Here is a 22952-nt window from a genome sequence, read left to right as displayed (position 1 = left end):
AGTGACCTTCAGGACAAGGACTGGGCGCTTGCAATATTCAACGAGAAGATTGCCGGCCTCATAAATGACAGTGACGAGTATAAGGCGGAAGCCACAGTATGTCTGTGGCTTCGCAACACGCAGCATCATCAGCCGGGTCCGCGTCCTGTTGAATTTTGCTGCAACACCCCGAGCCAGAGTGACCCAGAGCAGTGTGAGTGATCTCGCCACCCGGGGAGTTTTCACACAAGGAAGTACCCGAGCACCGATACAACTGGTTGCCCCACCGAAACTACAGCTGCCCGTTTCCTCCGGTGAGCTTCAAGAGCGGCAGGGCTTCTGGGAACATATTGAGGCTCCAATCCTTAACAACCGCGAGCTATGCGACATAGCGAATTTTTGTATTATATTTAAGGTCACACTTAAGCGGAACAGTGAAGCGTGCAATGGAAAGTTTGCGCCTGGTGGAAGCGCACTGCGCGGCGACAATAAAAATGCTCCGAGAAAGGTTTGGTCGTCATACCACCCTGGTTGACGACTACATCGAACGTTTGCTTATCATCGCGCGCATCGATAGTTTTTCTCAGATATCGTAAGTGCGGGAACTCTACGAAGAGGAGCACTTGCGTACAAGCTGTCTCGACAGCCTTTTGGTTCCAGCGTCAGAATGTGCGGTCATACTTGATCTTGTCTTCATGTGCTTGCTCCCCGAATGCCGGCAAAGTAATGAAACGCATGACTCTTACGTTACTACAAAATCACCTGGACCAAAAGAGGCACTTTCTCAACCCAAATGCTAGGCATTAGAGTGTTCCTCTACTAAAACGTATCAGACATCACGTACTGAAAGGCCCCAGCATGCACCGCCCGACTCCAAGTCACTATAGCCGTTGACCTTGACAAAACGTTCGACAGGTTAGCGCACGACGTTATTCTGAAGGAGTTGGCAAAGGCTAGATGTGTAAGCGGAATATATACTTACCACAGACACTCCCACGGCGGCAGTCAAACAAAAGCAGGGGACTTAGCAGACGGCGTTCACGGCGCTTCTGTAATAGAGGCGGTCTGACCTTTTGTTTTGTTCTCCCGGTGCTACTGCTATGCTTGCTCTTTACCTGAGCTGACCACCACGGAAAGTGAGGCTCCTGCAGGCGAACAGGCGAGCGTCGTGCGATAGCAGGGTCCTCCATTCAGGGATTGAAATGAGCCACGAAAGAAAAACAACAGGGTGTCTGATGTACACCAGGGGAGAATCGTCGATGCCTCTATAGGCGCGGCGGAGATATGAAATAACTCGCCCAGATTCTCGGCATAAACGTAAAATTGAAAAAAGACTCAGTGCCTTTCCACTCTGTGAAGAAGGATTATAAGCGAAGCTGTGTATGTATGTCCCTTAATGGCGAACTGCACCTCCGCCGCGGGTCGGGCCGGTATTGCACTATCTTTGGGATCGCTCCACGTATGGGTAGTGCTTAAAGGGAAGCTGAAGAGTCAATCGAATTCAATAAGACGCTTATATGCGGATGCGGGAACCTTATAAACCATGCACGTAAAATTTTGGGCGGGATTTTTCACTTAAGAACGACGTAATCGTCGGTTAAAATTGCGGTGTCGCTCCGCCCCCCGTCGAACGCCGCGCGCTGCTACACTGTAGCTGTTGACGCTGACGATGCGAGCGGAGACCGGAAACCGCGGCGTAGTGACGTCAGCACTGGTGTTCCGCTCCTTCGCAGTCTCCGCGACCGTGCCTGACCGCGCTTGTTTCTGCGTGCGTGCCGTCATAATCTGCCCCGCTCGAGCCTGCATCCCTTTGTTTGTGTGTGTGTAGAGTGGTATTTGACGTGCGCAGCATCAATTGAAGTGGTGGGCCGATCATTCAGGCGTTCTGTGCAGCCTACTTTTGCACGAACACCAGTGGCCTCGGCGGTGTTCCATTACTTCCCGAAAGACAAGAAGCTTGCAGCTAAGTGGCAGGCTGCTGTGAATCGAAAGAATTTCAAGCGCTCAAGAACAACAGCGTTGTGCTCTAAGCACTTCCGTGACGACGATTACTACCAGAATTTATCAATAAGGCGTGAATGAGTGAGAGTACGACTTTCTGCTAGCAGGCTTTCTAAACGCAGCGCGAGAAGGTCGGGGCAACGAACGCACAAAGGCAAGACGGGTGTGGGCGGACGGATGGTAACTGGCCTTGGAAGACCTTATGAATACACGAAGTCGTCCAAACCTGGATTTTGATTTATTGCTAGCTCCTTCGTGTTAGCACGCTGAATGGAAGGTAGACCCTTGCAGTTTTTAACAATAACGCGCGAGCGCCGACCACACGACGTGTCAGTGGCCTTGCAGCGGTGAGGGGCACTCCTGAAGCGAACAGTGCAGCAGTACACATTCGAACTAGAGTTCGCCTTGCACGACCGCACGTAAAGTTACCAATCCCGCAGTCCCTGGCCACTACAAGGCCACGGACAGGCCTTACCGTCGATGCTCGCGTGCTATTGTTAAAAAATTGCAAGGGTGTACATGTTCATCTGCCACCTTTGACGCAGATTTGGTCGGAAACCGCCGTTAATTTTCTATTCGCATGTGTGCTCTGAAACAGCCAACATGCAGCTACCACAATGGAGTGCAAGTGTAAAGTTTTTGTGCGTTTGAAAGCCGGCGCACGCCAGGACGCTGCGCTCCCCCTCGCGCACAGAGAGAAAGCGGCTGTCTCATGTAGCCGACGGAATTCGCCGCCTTTACGGCTCCGGTTACGATTAGCGTGTGGATGGCGCGCTGATGAAGGCCACTACACGTGCTACAAGAGCCGGAAAACTTTTCCCGCGTGTAAACCGTCTGTGTAGATTGCCGACAGCTTTGAGGCAGCGCACAATTGCCGACGATCGCACCCCTCCTTACGTTCCACGAGGAGGCATGCAGGGACATAACAGTACAGTTGTTCGCCCGGAAACGAACTGACTGGATCGCTGAATACAGCTTTGCAAAACACATGCTCGCCAAAGAACGTTTCTAACACGAGGAGATGCTAACACTTCGCTTTCATTCGCGTCGGAAGTACTGCTTGCTACCAGCATCTTTTGCTTCTTGGAAAGGCCGGCTTCGTATACATGTAGGGAGCAACGCCGAACTCCCCAGAGAAACGCAAGCTCTCGAAATTCACCATTACCTGTCTCACCAAACCACAACGCCAAACCACCTTGCACCGTGCTTCATGTGTGGCGGCAGCGGCCGGTCCGGATGAAATCCAATGTTGACGTCACGAGGCGCCCGACTAATCACAGGCGGAAACGAGGCACGCGAGCTGCCCGAGTTTGCTGCTGCACTTTTCGTCGAAATAAAACCTGTTTGCGTTTTCTTTCGCTGAATTTCGATGCGATATTCGGATTCGGAGGGTTGAAAACCATTACGTACAGCTCTTCACTCATTTTTTCTGGAAAACTCTTCAGCTTCCCTTTAACGCCTGCTTCATTTCCGCCGCAGGTCGGCCCGGCACTGCACTATCTTCGGGATCGGCTCACGTATGGGGAGTGCTTAAGAGGAAGCTTTAGCTCGCGCCCAACTCAGACGCGGCCTATTAAAATATATGTAAAACGCAGAAATGCTTTTCTGAGACAACCTTTGGATCGAGTTGAATGTAATGTGTTTCATTTTTGAGAGCTACTTAAATTCTAATGACTGTTGGCAGCGGAATTTGGTTTACGTCCGTGATTTTCTTAAAATAATTTTTAAAAATTCGCAAGTTAGAGAAATATAGAAGCACAAAGTTTACAAATTAATAGCTCTGCATCAAGAACACATATCGCTGTTCTGTAAACGGCATCCATTAGATCACTGAAAGCGGACAAATTGGATATGTCAATTTATATTTTACGTGAATTTGTTCCGTTGTGTACAAGGGTTCTCCAAAAACTATTTTCATATTGCTGAATTGTTTAGATTCATGTGTAACATATGAAATTTTGTCTGATTTAGATGTACTATCAGATGCAATTCACAGAATTGGGATATAATTTTTCATTGCTGTGTTACAGAGTTGTGAACTTGATAGTTTCGTTTTCTGAAAATTTTTGATTTTTGAAAAAAAAATGACGACCTAAATAAAAAATTTGAAACCAGCAGTCACTAGATCTTAATCTTTCTTTTTAAGTGCAACCGATTTCGTCAAATTTGGTCCAGTGGTTGCCGAGAAAAATTATTTCTAATTTTAAATGAATTTAGGTAGAAGCACCCGAGCTAAAGCTTTCTCTTAACGCCTGCTTCACCTCCGCCGCGGGTCTGCCCGGCATTGCACAGTCTCAGGGATCGGCCCACGTATGGGGAATTTTTCGCTTACCACAGCGGCACTGCTGTAGAGGCCGTTACAGCTTCGCTGTAAAATGGCATAAACGTAAAAAAGCCGATACATTGTTATGCTTGACTCGACGTTCTTGCGGGCATTCAGGGCAGCCTCACTCTTGTGTGCAGCAACGTGATCTTGGGCCTGGGCAGCGGCGTGAGTGACCTGTGGGGACTGCGCATGGACACCGTGTTCATATCGGCCGCGGTCTTCGTCGTGCTCTTCCTGCTTCTCTCCGACGGACTTCCCAAGATGCAATACGTGAGTGAAATATCGGCCGCATGATGGGTGGGGCCTGTGCACTTTGTGCATAGGTTGTGATATTACCCATGTTAAGGAGTGGGCCTTTTGACTGCGTTGCGTCGTCTAAAGCGAATGCCACCTTTTACCATAAGTTGCGATGGAGGACTCCTAAAAAACGAGTGCATGACAATGCTTCGCATTTGATTGACAGCCTTTATATGCACTAGATTAGCGATCGTAAGGCATATAAGCTCCACGTTTCTGCTTCATGGCTGTATGATGTACAACGTGGAGAGTCCGTGTAAAGATAACGTGATTAGTTCGAGGCCCATACAAAAATCTACAGACAAACATTAGAAGCAGTCATTCTCAGTTGACTCGATTGTAGCCTATTTGATGGCTCGCTAACATACACTTGGCCTCTATGTTCACATACAACACTACATATACCATTTATGCTTAAGGCAACTGACCAGCACTTGCATGAATTTCTAGGATGTTCGAGTGCGTGCACTCGTTGTCGTCCCTACACACACCAACGTTATCACGTTTTGCACGAGAACGCACACAGGGAGGACTACGAAGAAAAACTAGGGACTAGAAGGTCATACCGGTATGTGCTGGGAAATGAAGGAGCACACGCATGGGCGAAACGTGCACACGGACATAGAGATGAATGCACCATTCCGCTAATCCGCCGCCATTCCGCCGCCATTCCGCCGCCATTCCACCATTCCGCATATTACGAAAGCTCAGAGCGAGCATACAATTTTCGGCACGGTGTGAAGAGGCCAAAAGATGGCTTTCGTAGACCATGCACTTAGATCGTGTAGATATCTGAAGCGCAGAGATCTTGTTTCACCACTTTCGCTTTCGGCTTGGTGCAGACTACACGAAGCACGTTCTTCTTAAAATTCCCTACGCGCATTACGAGTGGTGCGCATGGAATGTAGCGGACGAAGAGACAGAGCGGACAGACCGTTTATAGGCTTAGCAAAGGCAACAGCTGCGGTTCACGCTTAGGGCTCTAGCAATCAACCATTGTCACTTTGGACGACAGCCGGTGTGAATATTCCTTCCCGCGTATCAAACACTTCTCTTCGATCGAAAAAAAAAAAGACATTTGTTTCTATAAAGTGTTGAAAATGGTGCCACTACTCTTTCAGTTTTATACACTATAGGGAAACAAGACATCGCGGCTTTGTCGCAATGTCTTTGTTGCAATTTAGTTGTGTGCTGTGTTTGTTGCAAATTATCGCTAAACAAGACCAGCATTCTCTGCGACCACTATCAAAAGCTTTGTTTGAACCGGTGCCCACAGCGCGTGGAATCCGTATAGTTATTTTACCGAATATACATTTTTTACCGAATAAAAGCAGTGTATTTTCCTTTGAGACATCAGCAGTAACCAGTACATTATTTATACTGGCAGAATGAGCTACACTGAACAAAGTTTTCGCTGCCACTGGTCCAATAATTACTGTTAGTTGTATACATTGTGCCCTTTGCCAAAGCAGCAACGCAATAAAAATGACCTAAAATTATTGTCGTAGTGCATCGTTAAAACAAATACATGCAGCACAGGGAATCTTGAGAATTCTAACGAATAAAAGACGCCGTGTTCCATCTTTCAATACCGTCTTGGAAAGGCCCCAGATTCTATATGGTACTTGGAGCATGAAGTGTTCAGTGTGGTTGGGACTATGCTTAAGCCCGAAAAAGAAAAGCATATATCACTCGTCTCTTGTGCTTAATAAAAATTTATATCCCTTTAGCAATTATCAATGAAAAATTAGTAGATTAATTTATCGTTTCTTTTAAACATGCCAGAACTCAGTAGCTTCCGAAGCTTTATCACTGAACCCATAAAAAATGGCAAAATCCCTTGGCGATTTTGCGGCAAATTCCAGAGAAATGCGTTAACATTACGTTGCCCTTCTGTGAGGTCCCGGAACCACGATTTGCACAGCGTTCACCCCGCTTCAAAAGTGTTCTTCAGCACCTCACTCGCAACAAACGTCCTGGCTCTTCAAAAAGCGAAGGCAAGTGACGGTGGTCCGGAGCAGACCACCGTCAGTTGCGCCATATACGAGCTGATCAGGCTCCTCGGTTTCCTTTCCGTCTAGTTCATTACGCAGCTAGCGTTTCAAATTCGGCAGCTCTTATATATTGTTACATACGAGGTGTTTAATGGAGAACCAGATAAATCTGGTTTATAGGCGCGGTTGTTGAAGAGCGGTCTCGCGGCAGCTTGGCTAACGTCGTTCTCTTCTTTCTTTCACCTGGTTGTCTGCGCGGCAGGCGTGGTTCATGACAGCTTGTGACATTACCCCGCTGGCAGACGAAGCCCACCGGGCGAGTCAGTCATCTCGTGGGCTGTAACGCCTCAGACGCGCGACGTGTGTCACTTCAGCCTTGGCCGAGCGTCGTCCACTGCTCGTGAGACGCGCAATGCGGTAGTTTACTTCGCTGAGGCGCTCCAGGATAACGTAAGGGCCGACGTAGTGGGCCAGAAACATCTGGCACAGGCCACGCTTCTGCAACGGCGTCCAGAGCCACACAAGGTCACCAGGATCGAAGTAAACGTGGCGGTGACGCCCGTAATAGCGTATCTTGGACCGGTCCTGCCATGCTAGGGTGCGTAGCCTAGCGAGGCGTCGCGCTTCTTCTGCTCGACATAGGATCTCATGAATTGATTCGTTGTCATGAGCGAAGTAGGGAAATATGGTGTCGAGGGTGTAGCGCAGCGGACGAGCATAGAGAAGGAAAAATGGTGAGTAACTAGTGGTCGCGTGTCTCGCGGTATTGAAGGCATAGGTAATGAATGGCAAGATACTGTCCCAATTCTTGTGTGCTGAATCGACGTACATGAACAGCGTGTTGGGAAGCGTTCTGTTTGTGCGCTCGACCAGACCATTAGATTGTGGATGGTAGGACGTAGAATGACGGAAGATACATGAACACAGACGAAGGGTTTCTTCAATCACGTCCGCGGTAAACTGTCGCGCACGATCGCTGATTACTATGCGATGAGGTCCATGTCGGAGTATAACGTTAGCCAGCAAGAAGATAGAAGCTTCTGTAGCTGTGGCCGATGGCAATGTGGTGGTCTCACAATAGCGGGTAAGGTGATCTACGCAAACGATAACCAAACGATAACCCTTGCAGGATCGCGGGAAAGGGCCCAGAAGATCTATACCAACTTTCTCAAAGGGGACGCTAGAAGGGGGAACTGGTTGAAGCAGGCCATGTGGCGCTTGTGGCGGACGCTTGTAGCGCTGGCTTTGAGAGCAGCTGGCGGCGTACCGTTCGATATCTTTCCGCATCTTAGGCCAGTAAAAACGTTCTTGAGCCCGGTAGAGTGTACGTGTACAACCAAGATGACCGGAAGTTGGGTCATCGTGCATGACGTGTAATACTTCGTGGCGAAGGTTCTTGGGGACAACTAAAGGGTAGCGTGCACCGGTGGTCGAGTAGCTCTTCTTATACAGCGCGCCACCATCACGAAGGCGAAAGCGACTGCCTGCAAGTGACTCCTGTGCTGCCGCGAAGAGCGGTTGTAAGCTCTCGTCCTTGTGCTGCTCGGATATGACGGTACCCATATCCGGAAATTCCGGGGACACAAAAGCGATGTATTCATCAAAGTCGTCCGCATCACATTCAGTTGTTTGAAGTGGCATCCGAGAGAGACAATCAGCGTCAGCATGCCGCCGGCCACTTTTGTAGCAAATAACGATATCGTATTCCTGCAGACGGAGGGCCCAGCGCGCTAGTCGTCCCGAGAGATCCCGCAGATTCACAAGCCAGCATAGCGAATGATGATCTGTTATCACAGTGAAGGGGCGCCCATAGAGATACGAACGAAACCGTTGCACGGCGAAGATGACCGCCAGACACTCTTGTTCGGTGACTGTGTAGTTGCGTTCGGAGCGGCTCAAGGACCGGCTAGCGTAAGAGATCACGTGCTCACTGTCTCCAACACGCTGAACTAGCACAGCACCGATGCCTACGCCGCTGGCATCGGTGTGAATCTCAGCTGGTGATGAAGGATCAAAGTGGCGAAGAATTGGTTGGGATGTCAACAGGAACTTGAGCTGGCGAAACGATGAGTCACAATCTGCAGTCCACTCAAAGGGAACGCCTTTTAGGAGAAGGCATGTAAGGGGATGAGCCATGTCAGCAAACCGGGGAATGAATCGGCGAAAATAGGAGCACAAACCCAAGAAACTTCTTAACTGCTTGACAGAGTTGGGTACTCTAAAAGCTTCTACGGCCGCAGTCTTTTGTGGATCTGGTCGGATGCCTTCTTTAGCGACCAGATGGCCTAGCACAAGAGTTTGTCGTTCCCCAAAACGGCATTTTCTTTAATTGAGCACAAGATCCGCTTTCTCCAAGCAGTTCAAGACCAAATCCAAACGTTTGTTGTGCTCACTAAACGTTCGCCCGAAGATCACAACGTCGTCTAAGTAGCACATGAAAACTTCCCATTTTAAGCCGCGTAATATCGTGTCTATGAACCATTCGAACGTTGCAGGCGCGCTACACAACCAGAAAGGCATCACGTTAAACTCGAATAGTCCGTCGGGTGTTACAAATGCTGTCTTTTCTCTGTCGTCCTTGTGTATAGGAATTTGCCAGTAACCTGACCGTAAATCGATTGAGGAAAAGTAAAATGCCGCAAAGAGACAGTCGATGGCGTCGTCAATTCGTGGGAGCGGATATACATATTTCTTAGTAACGGCGTTTAGGCGATGGTAATCAACACAGAGCCGCCGCGTACCGTCTTTCTTCTTCACCAATATCACGGGGGTTGCCCAAGGACTAGAGGATTCTCGAATGACGCCTTTGCATAGCATTTCTTGGACCTGATCGCTGATTATCTTGCGTGCTGACGTGGATACACGATAGGGTTTTTGTCGGATTGGCTGGGCGGCTCCTGTGTTGATGCGGTGACGAGTTCTGGACGCAGGAATTGATGGCGGGCCATCGTGCTGCGCAAAGCCGAATACCGAGGTATGTTTCGTAAGCAGGGCCATCAAAACTCGACGCTCGTGATCGCTGAGTGACTTGTCAATCATGGAAAGTATCTTAGAGATCCCGGGGCTCGAGACACTGGTTGCTCCTCCATCGGGGATCTCTGTAAGTACTGCCACCGATACGGGCGAGTTTTCCTGAAACGTGGCAATATTTAGGCCTTGAGGTAGCACTGCCGCTTCAGTGGAACAGTATAGCACCCACAGCCCCGCGCATCCATTGGTCACTGAGACCACGCAGTGCGGAACTAACACGTTTTTCTTGAGGCAGTTCGGATGTACAGGTTCCACTGCAGCATCGAACGAGATAGGAGTCGGAGATGAACAGGCGACGGCAACACGCATCGCGGATAAAGCGGGCACAACTGTATCCTAAGACACGCACAACACCCTCTCCGGGCAAGCTTCACCTTCAAAGAGCACAGGAAAAACACTGGTGTCGACACTGAGTTCTCCCGTCCGGCAGTCAACATTCGCACCATACAATTGCAAAACGTCAATCCCCAGAATCACGTCATGCGAGGAGCGAGGAAGAACAGTAAACTCTGCATTAAAAACCTTCCCACCCAAAGACACATCCACATTACCCACACCAACCGGGTATAATGATTCACCACTGACTCCACGGAAACTTGTGCACTGGTCCCAACGAAACATAATTTTGCGTCCCAGAAGGCCTTTAAACCCCACACTCATGACCGACACAGGTGCTCCCGTGTCGACTAAAGCCATTGTAGAGACCCCATCAATCAGTACATGAACCTTATTCTTTAGCATGAAAATAGTTGGAGGCAGTTGAGTCGGCAGCACACATTTTCCAGCGACCTCACCTCCATCGGCCGCGCTGGCTAGTTTCCCGGCGGGGGCGACACGAAACGGCGCCGAGGCGATGGTGACGTGAATCGCGGCCGAGGGGATGGTGATCGGGAGGCTCGGAAGGCTGGTGGTGGCGTCATAGTACGGTCGGAGGCAGGGGAGTGGTAGCGGTTCCGGGTTTTTTCTCCTCCAAAGTAGGTCTCCTGAGCGGTGCATCGGTCCTCTCGAAAGTGGCTTCCTGAAGTGGAGTCTCCTGGCCACTGAGTGCGCAGTGTACGACCGCTGGACCGCATAGTCGGCGCTGACGATCCGTAGTTTGATGCTCGGCGTCGGCTACAGTACCTAGCTATATGGCCAGGCATGCCGCAGCAGTAACACACTGGCGAAGGGCGAACTTCAGAATGCGGATTGAAGTATTCTGCCGAAGACATCGGTTGAGGGTAACGAGGCTCTTCCCCTTGAAAGTCGTAGGTAGCGGCGAGTCTTCGTGGACGAAAGTTGCTTGGGCGTGGATCAAAGCGTTGAGGGGGCGAATCATTGCGTGGTGGTTCGGTCGTAATGTAATGCGGTTCGTCTCTGGAGCCGTTAAGATCCGCGACGTTCACCGAGTGGTTCCAAGTAGCCGAAGGGGACTCTCAAAGAGTGTCTCGGAAAACGGAGGAGCTGCAACGTGGCGCCGCATAACGTGCCTGTTCGTCATGTCGCTGGAGCTCCTCGCGGACTATCTGGCGGATGGCGGACGAAAGGCCTGGGAGCGGAGGACTCATGTCAACACTTGCTATAGTCGTACATTGGCCAGCCGTCCAAACTTTGGTGTAATTCGGCGAGTCTTCAGCGCCTCAAACGTACGGTGGTGCCGTATCAGTTCTGATACAGTGTGCAAGTTCTCTTTACCAATGAGGAAGTTGCACACGTCTTCCGCTATTCCTTTTACCACGTGCCCCACTTTATCTTCCTCTGTCATTTGAAGGTTGACGGTTCGGCACAGCTTCAAAATTTCTTCGATATGGGTAGCGCAAGTTTCGCCGGGTACCTGAGCTCTCTGGGCCAATGTGTGTTCCGCACGTTCCCTCTTTGCGTCCGAGTCACCGAAAGACTTTTTCATTTCCTCAACGAAGCGTGTCCATGTAGTTAGCATGTCCGCGTGGTTGTCATACCATACCAACACCATGCCGGCCAAGAAGAAAACAACGTTCCTAGGCTCACTGGCAGCGTTGCAGTTAATATATTGGCTTACCCTGTCGTAATGGGTTAGCCACTCATCCACATCTTCCTCTGCCTTCGCCGAGAACGTGCGTGGCTCTCGGTAGTGCTGGATAGGGACTGGGCTCGCCGAGGCACTGCTGGTGAGGGTATTTTGCTCTGTGGCCATGACTGAGCGCGACGGCGAAAGTCCGGCGAGGCGACAGCTTCGGCGTAGCTCTTGTGCTGGTGGCTCCGTTGTAGGTCGTGGGAGTTACCCCGCACAGCTCCACCAAATGTTTCACACGAGGTGTTTAATGGAGAACTAGATAAATCTGGTTGATAGGCGTGGTTGTTGAAGAGCGGTCTCACAGCAGCTTGGCTAACGTCGTTCTCTTCTGTCTTTCATCTGGTTGTCTGCGCGGCAGGCGTGGTTCATGACAGCTTGTGACAATGTGTGTGTATATATATATATATATATATATGAACGGGAAGAAAAAACTGAGGGGCCTTGATATTTTCATTAGTCACAGCAATAAGAAGGTAACAAATAATGATACCATCGGCATCATAGGGGAAGTTATCTGGAGTTCTTAATGGAATTAAAGAAATGATAAAAAAATGGAGATGAAAGTGGATTAAAACAAACTGGCCACAGGTTGATTACGAACCCACGTCTTCGCATTACGCTTGCGATGCTCTTACCATGTTCGTTACCGCCGCGCCGTCTTCCCATACACTTTTGGGGTACGCTAATCCTGGGAGTGCTAGCCAGCACCACCGTGAACGGCCTTGGCGGAGAATCTGCAACGTCCTGTCTGCCGCTGGCGTCGCGTCTACGCGAACTCTTTAGGTGAAGGTAACTGGTCAATAAACACACATATGCTACCTGAAGGCGTGAAAGCTATCGGATTCGAGAGCATCGCTATGTAATGAACTAAAGGAAAGGAAGCCGAGAAGCCCGATTTTAGAGCGCAGAACTTAGGCGCCCGTTCCTGCGGTGATCGTTGGCGTAGCCAAGCGAAAGAGCACAGCGAAAGGTGAAAGTGGACGCGGAGTGCAGCAGGGGGATGAAGGACGCGAGGAGGAAGGCGGAGAGGAGGGTGCAGCGCAACCAGGAGGCGAAAAGCGGTTGAGGGTGAGGCGAAAAGGGTGAGGTGGAAAGCGGAGTGCCGCCACGACCTCGCATGCGGCGAGAGCGAATGCGCGAATGCAAAGTGCTGGCGTGGGCTTCGTACCCACTAAGCATACGCTACTTCGCCTGCGGCGCAGCCGCCACTAGAGAATCTGCTCTGCTCGTGCCACGCGTTCCCGTGCTCACGCTTTCTTTCTGAACGATGGGTGATGCAACCGGTGGAAATGCTTGGTCTGCCGCTGCCGCTAAACGAGCTGCCCGAGAAGAGGCTAAGCTGCGCCAGCCAGAGAACATTGTCCTTCAGGACGAAATTCTTTCCCATAATATAGGAGTTAAACAGCTGCGCTCGAAATTTGCATATGGGACTATCGTAATCGACAAAATGTTTTATTAGGCATATCACAAAAAGCCCATAAACAAGGACAAATACACACACACACACACACACACACACACATATATATATATATATATATATATATATATATATATATATATATATATATATATATATATATATATATATATATATATATATATATATATATATATATATATATATATATTGGCTTGACAAGGCAGGTAACGGCAAGAATGAAAAACACGTGGCAATACCTCTTTGAAGTCTTGTGCCAGCTGGCTGTGATGTCATAGGTTTTGATGGCCGTCTGCTCAGCCTTATTTAATTTTTTTTTCGTAAAGAGAGACTATATTGCTTCCTAAAAGCGCAAAAGAGTCAACGTAAAAAGCTTTGAGAACATTTTTTGGTGAGTCAGAATGGTCGAAATACGAAAAAAAGAATGCTTTGCACTCATTGACGTCACACCGGTGTACTGCCGTTCGAATTTGGCGGGAAATTAAAAAAAAAACGTTCCCCTGATTTTAATTTACTGTTCTACAGACCACCTAAACTACAGCAGAATTTATGAAACTAGAGATCTCAAAGAATAGTGAATGTCTCAACTGCTATAATGTTTATGTTTGTATTTCCTTTACACGATTAGAGCTCTGCTTCGCAACTGGTGCTTCCTTGGCGCAGTCCCTGTATGCTCTGGCGGCTGGCCAATACGCGCTGCTGGCTGTGCTGTTGGGCGCCACTGTGGTGCGGGACGGCGCTTTCGACGGCCTCTCCCAGCTGCCCGTCTGGAAGTTTAGCGCCTTTGCACGCCTCTCGGTGAGCACTGCGGTACTCACTATTCTTCCAAGTAATAACATGCACATGCAAGTTGTCGGAAAACGTTGCTAAATATACTGCTAAAGGTGTACGAGAGCGTTGGCCCTGACCCGTAATGTAAAGAAAAAGAAAATCTGCAGATTGAACTCGCATCTCGAAATCCGTCTAAAGAGAAGCGTTAAGGAAGTCGGTGATGAAATGCTATTCAACTGAATGTTATGCGTACAAGCATTTTTTTTCCTTTTGTCCTATGCTTATTATATTATGCAGTGTTTATGCTTATGCGCTGCTGAAGCCACAAGTTTGATCTCGTGAAATGTTTCCGTTTATGGAATACATCGTACACAATTTACGCTGAAATGCGAACGCCAAATAAGGCGTACAGCGTGAGGCGTCGATGCAGTGGTGTCACGAGGAAGGCGGCATGTGTGGCGCTTCTCTAGGGAAGAGCGGTGACGAAATGTTTTTCGGCACAGATAAGTACGACACACGTCTGAACACATTCAAGAATTGTACGCCCCTCGAGCCAACGTGGCACATACCCACTCTCAAGGTTTGGCCAACAGTGAGCATAGCTCAAGCCACGAGAAAGTAAGCGCTTGAGACAGCTCGTCTTTCGCAAGCTCGTAAACATGTTAATAGCTAGAAAATGCAGCTCGGAAAATGAGCAATTATGTCGCCTCCTCAATGTATTCCATGTGCGATCCACAGATGGTGACGGTACGGGCGGTCAACTGCTTAGTGGGAAGCCGCGCTTTGCTGCTTGTAGCACAGTGTCAATGCGGATTTAGCTCATCCTCACGATTGGCATATTCCAGTCAGGCGAGCAATGCAGACCGCTACAAGCGGCTACTTGTCGAACATCGCAGTAAAGGCAGAACTCAGTCCAGTCTACGAGCAGTTACTTCGTCTACGAGATCAGTGTCCGGGTATGCTCTTGTACGTTTCTTCAGACTTCCTGCCCGCGCCACCGCGGCCGACTCTACCACTAGTGACACCTAGAGGACGCCGCCGAAGGCGGGCAGCCGAGACAGCGGTTCAGTGGGGGCGTCCAAAACGAGCACCCTGTCAGCTTCGAGGCCCTCTTAAATACAAAAACCTGCTGTAGAAGACAGAAAATTTCTCCCCGTGAGCCGCAGGTATCCTAACTGCTCACGCCCATGTGTCTGCCGATTTCGATGCGGAAGCAGTGAGTGCTACTTAAGAACTCCGTTGTAAATGAGCCGCATGTGGTCCAGCTGCAGAGCCCGGCACTCTTACGCGAGCTTCCATTGATCACAATTTCATCGCTCGGCGAAGCTTAGTCATGGGCTCTCGAACACAGCGTCGTATTCCAGGAGCTTCTGCTGCGTGAGCTGTTGGTAGGGCCCTCCGACAGAAGACTGATGGCAGAGGTTGATGTGTTCGGAAACCATCTTATAGTCGCACCAAGAACGCCATGAGCATCGTTGTGCTTCATGTCAATGTAGCGAATTTTTGGCGGTAACCCTTTTGCGGACTGGTTCATGGAGCGGTATGACGGGGTACTGACCGTCAGGCTTGTCCAAGTGGCGCCGGCCATCGCACTAAGTCAGCAGGATATTGCAGCCACACGCGCAGCGAAAGTCCGAAGAATTGCACCCATTGGCAACCATAATCACATCCGAAAACGGATACGACCGTTCGGTTTTGAAAGAGCTCTTCTTTTAAAAGCGAAACTATAGTTTGCTTAACTTTAGGGGGCGGTTGGTGTAGTACGTAAGTTCCTCGCCCACACGTGTGTGAAGAAACAGTCAATGATGCCAAAGAAAGCGTAGGGCAAATAACGTTGCCGAGACGCACGCGCATTACGGAAGTTGTGGATTCGGATCTCACCAGTGTTGTCTTTTCGTCGGATTTCGTTTGCATTTTTATTATTTATACGTTAAAGCATAATTTCCCTTACAGAATAATTTCCCTTATGCCTTCTTGGACTGCATTGCCCGTTCGTTCATATTGCTGTAACTAGCACAAATCGAGCCCATCGAAAACACTTATATTTCTCGCTCATCGCCAAATAGACGATTTATTAAGGCATTATTACAGCTGACAAGGTAGTACCAGCGAACGCTTCTCGGTCTTGCGTAATAAAACGCTAAATCACGACACAGAGCCTGTACTTTAAAACTATTTATATGCCTGTCATATTCTGTGCATACACTACGCCATTCTTCCATTGACATCCATTATACATCGAATTTATCCTCGTAACATCACTGCGTCGACGTCTGACGTTCTAAATTTTTACATTGCATGAGGTTGTACAGTGCGTAGGATTAAAATAGGCGCAATATTACGCATCGCATTTGGTTGTGCAGCATTTAATTAACCGCTTCATACGTTGCCACGTTGTACAAACACGTGTGTCGGATCTTCATATTTGTTTTTCTCTCGGACGTGTGGCGTGCGAACTGTTTCACTATTGATGCGCCCATGGGTCTTTTTAGACATAGTCCTGCCGCTGGTTCTGCCGATCGAATCGAGGCTGTACGTGCATTGATTAGTTGATTTATTGCTGGACGTATTGCTCACCTAGCAGGGTTTAATGTGCCACAGCAGCTCAGTGATGTTGGGGTGAACGCCTGCGTACCTATGATGATAAGCTAGAAGCCCGCCGTGGTGGCGTAGTGGCTATGGTGTCGTGCTGCTAAGCACGAGGTCGTGGGATCGAATCCCGGTTGCGGCGGTGTCATTTCGATGGGGGCGAGATGCAAGAACACCCGCATACTCTGAATTGGTTGGACGCTAAAGAAACCTAGGTGGTCAAAATTGACCCCGAGTCCCCCACTACGACCTGCTGCGTCACTATACATTGTGTGCCCTACTACCAGGTCGCCTGCTAAAAGTAGGCGTTGATGGTTTCTGTGTTATAGGGCCGAAAACTAGGTAACAACTACGCTTTCCCCAATAAATTGCGATATTGTTAAGCAATCAAAGGGAAGAATAAACCATAGCGGGGATAGAACTTGCTCACTAGGAAGAGTTACTGCCCAGATGCGCACCCAGCTGTCAGTGAGCGTGCTGTCCATGCTCGACAATAATGGACATGCCGCTTTCTGTCGCATTGTGTCGAATGAAAAAGACTTAAAAATTGCGCGCATTGCAACTAAAAGGCTGACATCCGTATGCCAATATAGCGTAAGTGTGGATAAAAAAAATTCATCAGTAATGCGTTTAGAGTGCTCCAGATTTTTTGTCTTTCGCCGTGTGGCATACGGGAACAAGGATACATGGTCAGAAAAAATGGAATGGAAACTACCGATGCGCTTATATTAAACACGGCACATGTGTTCACAAAAACGTGAAAGGTAATAAGAAAAGTGATATAAGAAATGGATAATTTGCTGATAGACTGAACAAGCGACGCAGCATGTGTTAATCACGGCGCTTTGTCCATAAGTGCCTATTCTGTTTTAAGGACTGCTCAACAGGTTTAAGCATTGCAAATAGTCGATCACGTGGTGCGTATAAACTGCGCGGCGATAATCGCGTCGGCAAAGTACTGCACCAATGCGAGCCGCGAAAGTAGCCCAGCATTCCAACGAAAACCCACGTGCCGTTCGCGAAGAAGCCCCTCGGCCCTTCTGGTGGAAGACATCACACGCATGACGGTTTATCTCTAGCGTACGCAATCACAGAATCTACAGTAATCTCAATCAAGCAATCTACGGTATCACACTATAATAGATTTTGACTGGTGAATACCAATGACGGCTGGGCATTTGACACGATGTTTCAGTCTTTACGCATATAAAGCATTTTACTATCTTCAGTGGTCTTGCATTTCAACAGTAATCAAATGTGGGGCTGAAGCAATTCGCAAGAAAAAAATTCTAAGGGATGTAACAAGTCCAAGGGCCGCTCAACGAGTGATGGAGTGGAAATGGCATTTGTAACGTTAAAAAAAAGCCAGGCAGTGGTATGACGAAGAGAGCGAACAGGTGCAATTGATATAGCAGTTGAGACTGCCAGGAAATAGTGGAGTTCGGGAGGTTGTGTAAAGGGTGGACAATAAGGCAACGAAAACGCAGTCGAAGACAGCAGAGTATCAGATAGTGCGAAAAGGAATTTGGAAACTTTTGAAAATTACGACGGGTGCTTGCTTACACAAAACAGGAGCCCAATTAAATATTGGCGGTGGAGAACTTCGTTCTGTAGTGAAAATTAAGTAAAATGAGAACGAATGTCCGTTTGCCGACAAACATTTAGGACATGTCGCTATTTTCGAGAATGTTCAAGTCCAATGATTAAAGCGAATAGACATATACAATTGGAGTTGTACATGCTTGTAATGTTACAATTGAGGCACAAGTGACACTTTTAACAGTATTTTTTTTGCAGCCCACAGCATTTTCACATTGACAGCACTTTGACTTTCTCTTACCCTTATTCTTTTACAGATCACATTGTCTAGCATGTACCAATCGCTACTTGGAACATTATCTCTGTCAATATGACTTGTACCTTGTTGAAACAGAAAATAAACAAATATAAATTAACTATATCCATGCTAGTCATGGGGGTTTTGGGAGTTTGATTACCGCATTACTTTCCGAAAGTAATGCGGTAATCGCATTACTTTCGGAAAGCAACATTTCTGCAACATTTCTGCAGCAGATCCAGAAGACATAGCGCATACTGTGAAACCGTCTCTGCAAAATTCTTTAATGCTATTTCCGGTGACACCAACCGAAGTAGAGAGCGTGATCAAAAACTTTAAGTCAAACAGCGCTGCAGGTTTCGACGGTATCATGGCATCGCCTATAAAATATGTGTCTGACATCATCTCTAATGTATTAGCTCATATTATTAATAAAATTTTTGAGTCCGGAATTTTTCCTAGCAAACTTAAAATAGCCAGAGTCTGCCCGGTTCATAAAGGCGGTGCTGATCATAGTGTAAACAACTTCCGACCCATATCTATACTACCTCTTTTTTCAAAACTTTTTGAAACTCTTCTAAACACTCGACTAGAAGGTTTCTTAAGGAAATATTCTATTATTAGTACGGCGCAGTACGGATTCCAAAAAATAAATCATGTGAGGATGCGCTCTTATATATAAAACATAAAATACTGCAAAATATAGAAAACCGTTTATACACGGTAGGCTTATTTCTGGACCTACGTAAGGCTTTTGATAGCGTAAATCATGGTATACTTCTGTGTAAACTTTATGACTACGGTATACGTGGTACAGCATTAGAGTTAATGAGAAGTTACTTAACGGAACGTTAGCAGTTTTTTTCATATAATCAGGCCACTTCCCCACTTCTCAAAATATAGAATGGCGTGCCACAGGGATCCATACTTGGTCCTATATTATTTAATCTATATATCAATGACCTTCCTAACATTTCTTCCTCACCTAATACCATCATGTACGCAGACGATACTAATCTTTTCTTTGCAAATTCTTCCTTGCAATGCATACAAAAAGAAATAAATGATTATTTAAATTTATTATCTGAATGGCTGTACATCAACAAACTACAATTGAATGTCAACAAAACCAAATATATAATATTTAGACCGATAAACAAGCCATTGCCTGTTAATATAACTGTTCTAACTCAAGCAAAGAGGCTAGAACAAGTAACAACGCAAAAGTTTTTGGGGGTATGGTTCCAAGAAAACCTCTCCTGGGACAATCATGTCAATAAGCTTTGCAATGATCTTAGCAAAGTAGTAGGCTGTATGTATAACATAGGTGATTTAATACCTTTATGGCTAAAGAAAGCAATATACTACGCCCTTTTTTACTCGAAGCTAACTTATTGTGTCTTGATCTGGGGAACAACTACAACAAAAACTATGATAAGTTATTAAGCTTGCAAAAACGAGTACTCCGAATTTTTGAAAACTACCATGGCAGGCCGCGTGACTTACCCACACACAATCTTTTCGACAAACATTTATTGATCCGAGCAAATCAAGTATTTTATTATAGATTACTCTTACATATAAAAAAATACAGGCTCCATGTTGTCAGCATACCCACTTCTTTTCGATACCCATTACGTTATCAAATCAAGAAAATACCATTCACGCGTACTAACTACGGACGTCAGGATATAAACTATCAAATACCTAGGCTACTAAACATTGTTGAGCAAAAAATTGATTTCTGTGCGCCTAATTTTAAGCAATGTATAAAAAACCTACTCATACACTGGACGAGCTCATCGAGGCCCAACGTCGCTCTCAGCTGGAGAGACTCATTCTCACAGCGACGGGTCGCCATATCCTCACCTCGCACGGTATCACCTACCACCATCAACACGGCCATAAGCACCAGATCCCCTCCATCATACGAGCTTGGATTCACGCCGATCCTATCCCCAGAAATATGCACCCCGAATACAACCACGCACGTCGCACAGCACGTGCCACGGTTCTCACCAAATCCCTTACTCGCCACGACGGTGTGAGTTTCGTCGACGCCGCCGAGTATTCCCACGGTACCCGATTCGCAGCCGTCACCACGCGTGAAGGCTCTCTCCACTATGCTATAAGCCTAGTAACCCCACACGCTGAGGAAGCTGAAGAAGTGGCCATCGCGCTAGCCACACTAGACCCAACATGCCATACCATCGTCTCTGACTCCCGCTCCGCCGTTATCAACTATATCAACGGCCGTATTTCATACCAAGCCTTGCGCATCTTGCGGCAAGTGCCCCGCTCAACCGACCATCAGGTTACACTCGTCTGGTTCCCGGCTCATGTAGGCACCGTCCACCCGCACCTCCCCAACCTCAACGAGGTTACCCACTCCTTAGCGCGAGGCCTAGTTAACCGCGCGGGAGAAGGGGAGGCTGCCCCCACCGGTAGGGATCGCCTGACACGCTACAATGATCTTGTGAAGTCCTTCTACTTAGAGCGTAGAACCTTCCCCGGCCCACACAACAAACTATCCCCAGCGCAGGCTACAACTTTCCGCCTGCTACAAACCAATACTTACCCCTCGTTACAACTTTACAACAAGATCTACCCAGACATTTACCCCAATCCCACGTGCCATATCTGCAAGACACAGCCGGCCACACTTCCACACATGCTTTGGGACTGTACACACCAATACGCCGACACTAACCCCACGACCCTCTCGTCGAGATGGCACGCTGCCCTGCGTAGCCCCAACCTTGACGACCAACTCTGGGCGACCCAGCAGGCCTGCGAGGCGGCGAAGAGGCAACACCTCGACGTCCCCACGTGGGAGGCCTAGGCCCAGCCACCATCTCTTGCTGGTTTCAATAAAGTTTATTCAGTCAGTCATACACTATCAAATTAATTACACATAAATTGCTCTAGCACTACATTTTTTTATGCACTATATATGTATTCCTTAATCTGCGCGGTAATGTGATTGCACAAACCAAAACTGAAGCATAAATGTCTTTTACACATAGTCATTGTATAATGTACACATTATCTTGTTTATTTTTCTTTTGTACATCGTACTTGCTTGTTTCCTGTTATATTTGCTTTTTTTCGTACATCGGATCATCATGTAAGCCGAACGCACTTAGGAGCAAGAGCCCCTGTCAGGCCGTATGGCCTTTAGCTCTTGTTTCCTCTTTCTGTAATGAAGAAAGGAAATAAACTTCAAACTTCAAACTTCAAACTTCATACGGCCGCTGACGATGCCACCTTGCGTTTGTTATCATCCGCAGCTCTGGCTGGACGTGGTGGCCTTCGCCGCGTTCGGCATTGGTCTCGGTGGCTACGGCATCAGCTTTATCACCGCCCACAACTCCTTCCAGAACAACTTCGTCATGTGAGCAATGTGGATGGTTCTGTAGCCGCGAGTTACATGTTGAAGAAAAAAGTTAGTAACAAAGTTTGTAGCTGCCTTATTCGGAAATTAATCCTGTCAGTTACTAACAATATATGCGGAGCAAATAGTTGCACGAGATAACAGCAATTGCTGTGCATGGTCAGATTGTAAGAGCAACTGCACGTCCCACCTACGGTGTGATATCATATGTGATGGAATTCTTAAGGCATTGTTTGTTTTAACTTACTTTATTGATGGCGATTCTGATCTAGCAGTCCTGCGCGGCACTGCCGTATATCCAGTTGTAGAACATGGAGCCTACAGACTGCACAACACTCCACGTTCTGCAACACAGTTATGTAACCGACGCACTCGGTTTGACGGCTTTAATAAGCTTTATGATGCGTCTACACTGTGCTGGAATGTAGCGATCAGGCTGATAAGTGATGCAGGTTGCATAGGCGCATGGCTGGAATATTACGAAACAGTGAGCCATATTGGCGAAAATAGGTGTGCGAATTGCTCGGAAAGGGATACAAGGAAAAGGGCAGCAGTGGTCTATTAAGGTTTCCTTGGTTATACCAATTTCGTACGTCCTTGAAATGTTGCACACTACGAGAGTTGGCGTACAATATTTGTACCAAGTGTTCCTGGTTATCCTGTTCTAGTTCCACATGAAGAGGAATCCTTTTCGTGTTGTGGTTACAGTGGAAGCCTCCGGGTAGCGTGTTGGTCGGCCTCGGATCGGCCTTGGAATCCTTTCCCGAAGAGTCCGCGAATGTTAAGTTCGCTAGCTGTTTTTGCGCCAAGTGGTCTCCCTGTTCCTGTTTGTTAGAGATGTGAAGCACCCAATTTTACCCGCACGCTGTAACCTTTACTTTACTTTGCCTTTGCCTGATATTTTATAGTCGCGGCTGACCAAATGACGGGGCCAGTGCGCCGAATATTTACGGGAAGTTGTACTGACTTGCAAATTTTCATGTAGGTTTTTCTTCAGATCACTTAAGCAATGCAACTCATAAAATGTCGAACAAATTTTCCTGTGGTCTAGTGTTCTCCCTATAACGCATTACCGACCACTGCATTATTGAACAGACCTGCAAAACGATGCTTTTGAGCGAGTCTAGGGAACGATGGTACGAAGAGCCGCAAAAATATTGTTCTTTCCCCTGCACACCAATACAATTGTAGCAAAGAAGCAAAGAATTCCATAGGGCGTCCGCTGTAATATATGCACGAAGGACGAAACACGTGTGTCATA

General features: G+C 47.7%; 1 protein-coding gene across 2 annotated transcripts in view; it reads left to right on the top strand.

Moving 5' to 3' along the window:
• Positions 1–22952, top strand: part of LOC135913805 (sodium-dependent nutrient amino acid transporter 1-like) — a 107019-nt gene that overhangs the window by 18113 nt on the left and 65954 nt on the right. For both annotated transcript variants that reach the window (XM_065446498.1, XM_065446497.1), the window contains exons 5-7: positions 4444–4576; positions 13764–13898; positions 21588–21691. In XM_065446498.1, the coding sequence (XP_065302570.1) occupies positions 4444–4576; positions 13764–13898; positions 21588–21691 (372 nt within the window). The remainder of the gene's footprint in view (positions 1–4443; positions 4577–13763; positions 13899–21587; positions 21692–22952) is intronic.

The sequence above is a fragment of the Dermacentor albipictus genome, chromosome 6 (assembly GCF_038994185.2).
Source record: "Dermacentor albipictus isolate Rhodes 1998 colony chromosome 6, USDA_Dalb.pri_finalv2, whole genome shotgun sequence".
Lineage (NCBI taxonomy): Eukaryota > Metazoa > Arthropoda > Arachnida > Ixodida > Ixodidae > Dermacentor > Dermacentor albipictus.
The sequence above is the reverse complement of the archived record's forward strand: the minus strand, read 5'-3'. Positions and strand labels throughout refer to the sequence as shown.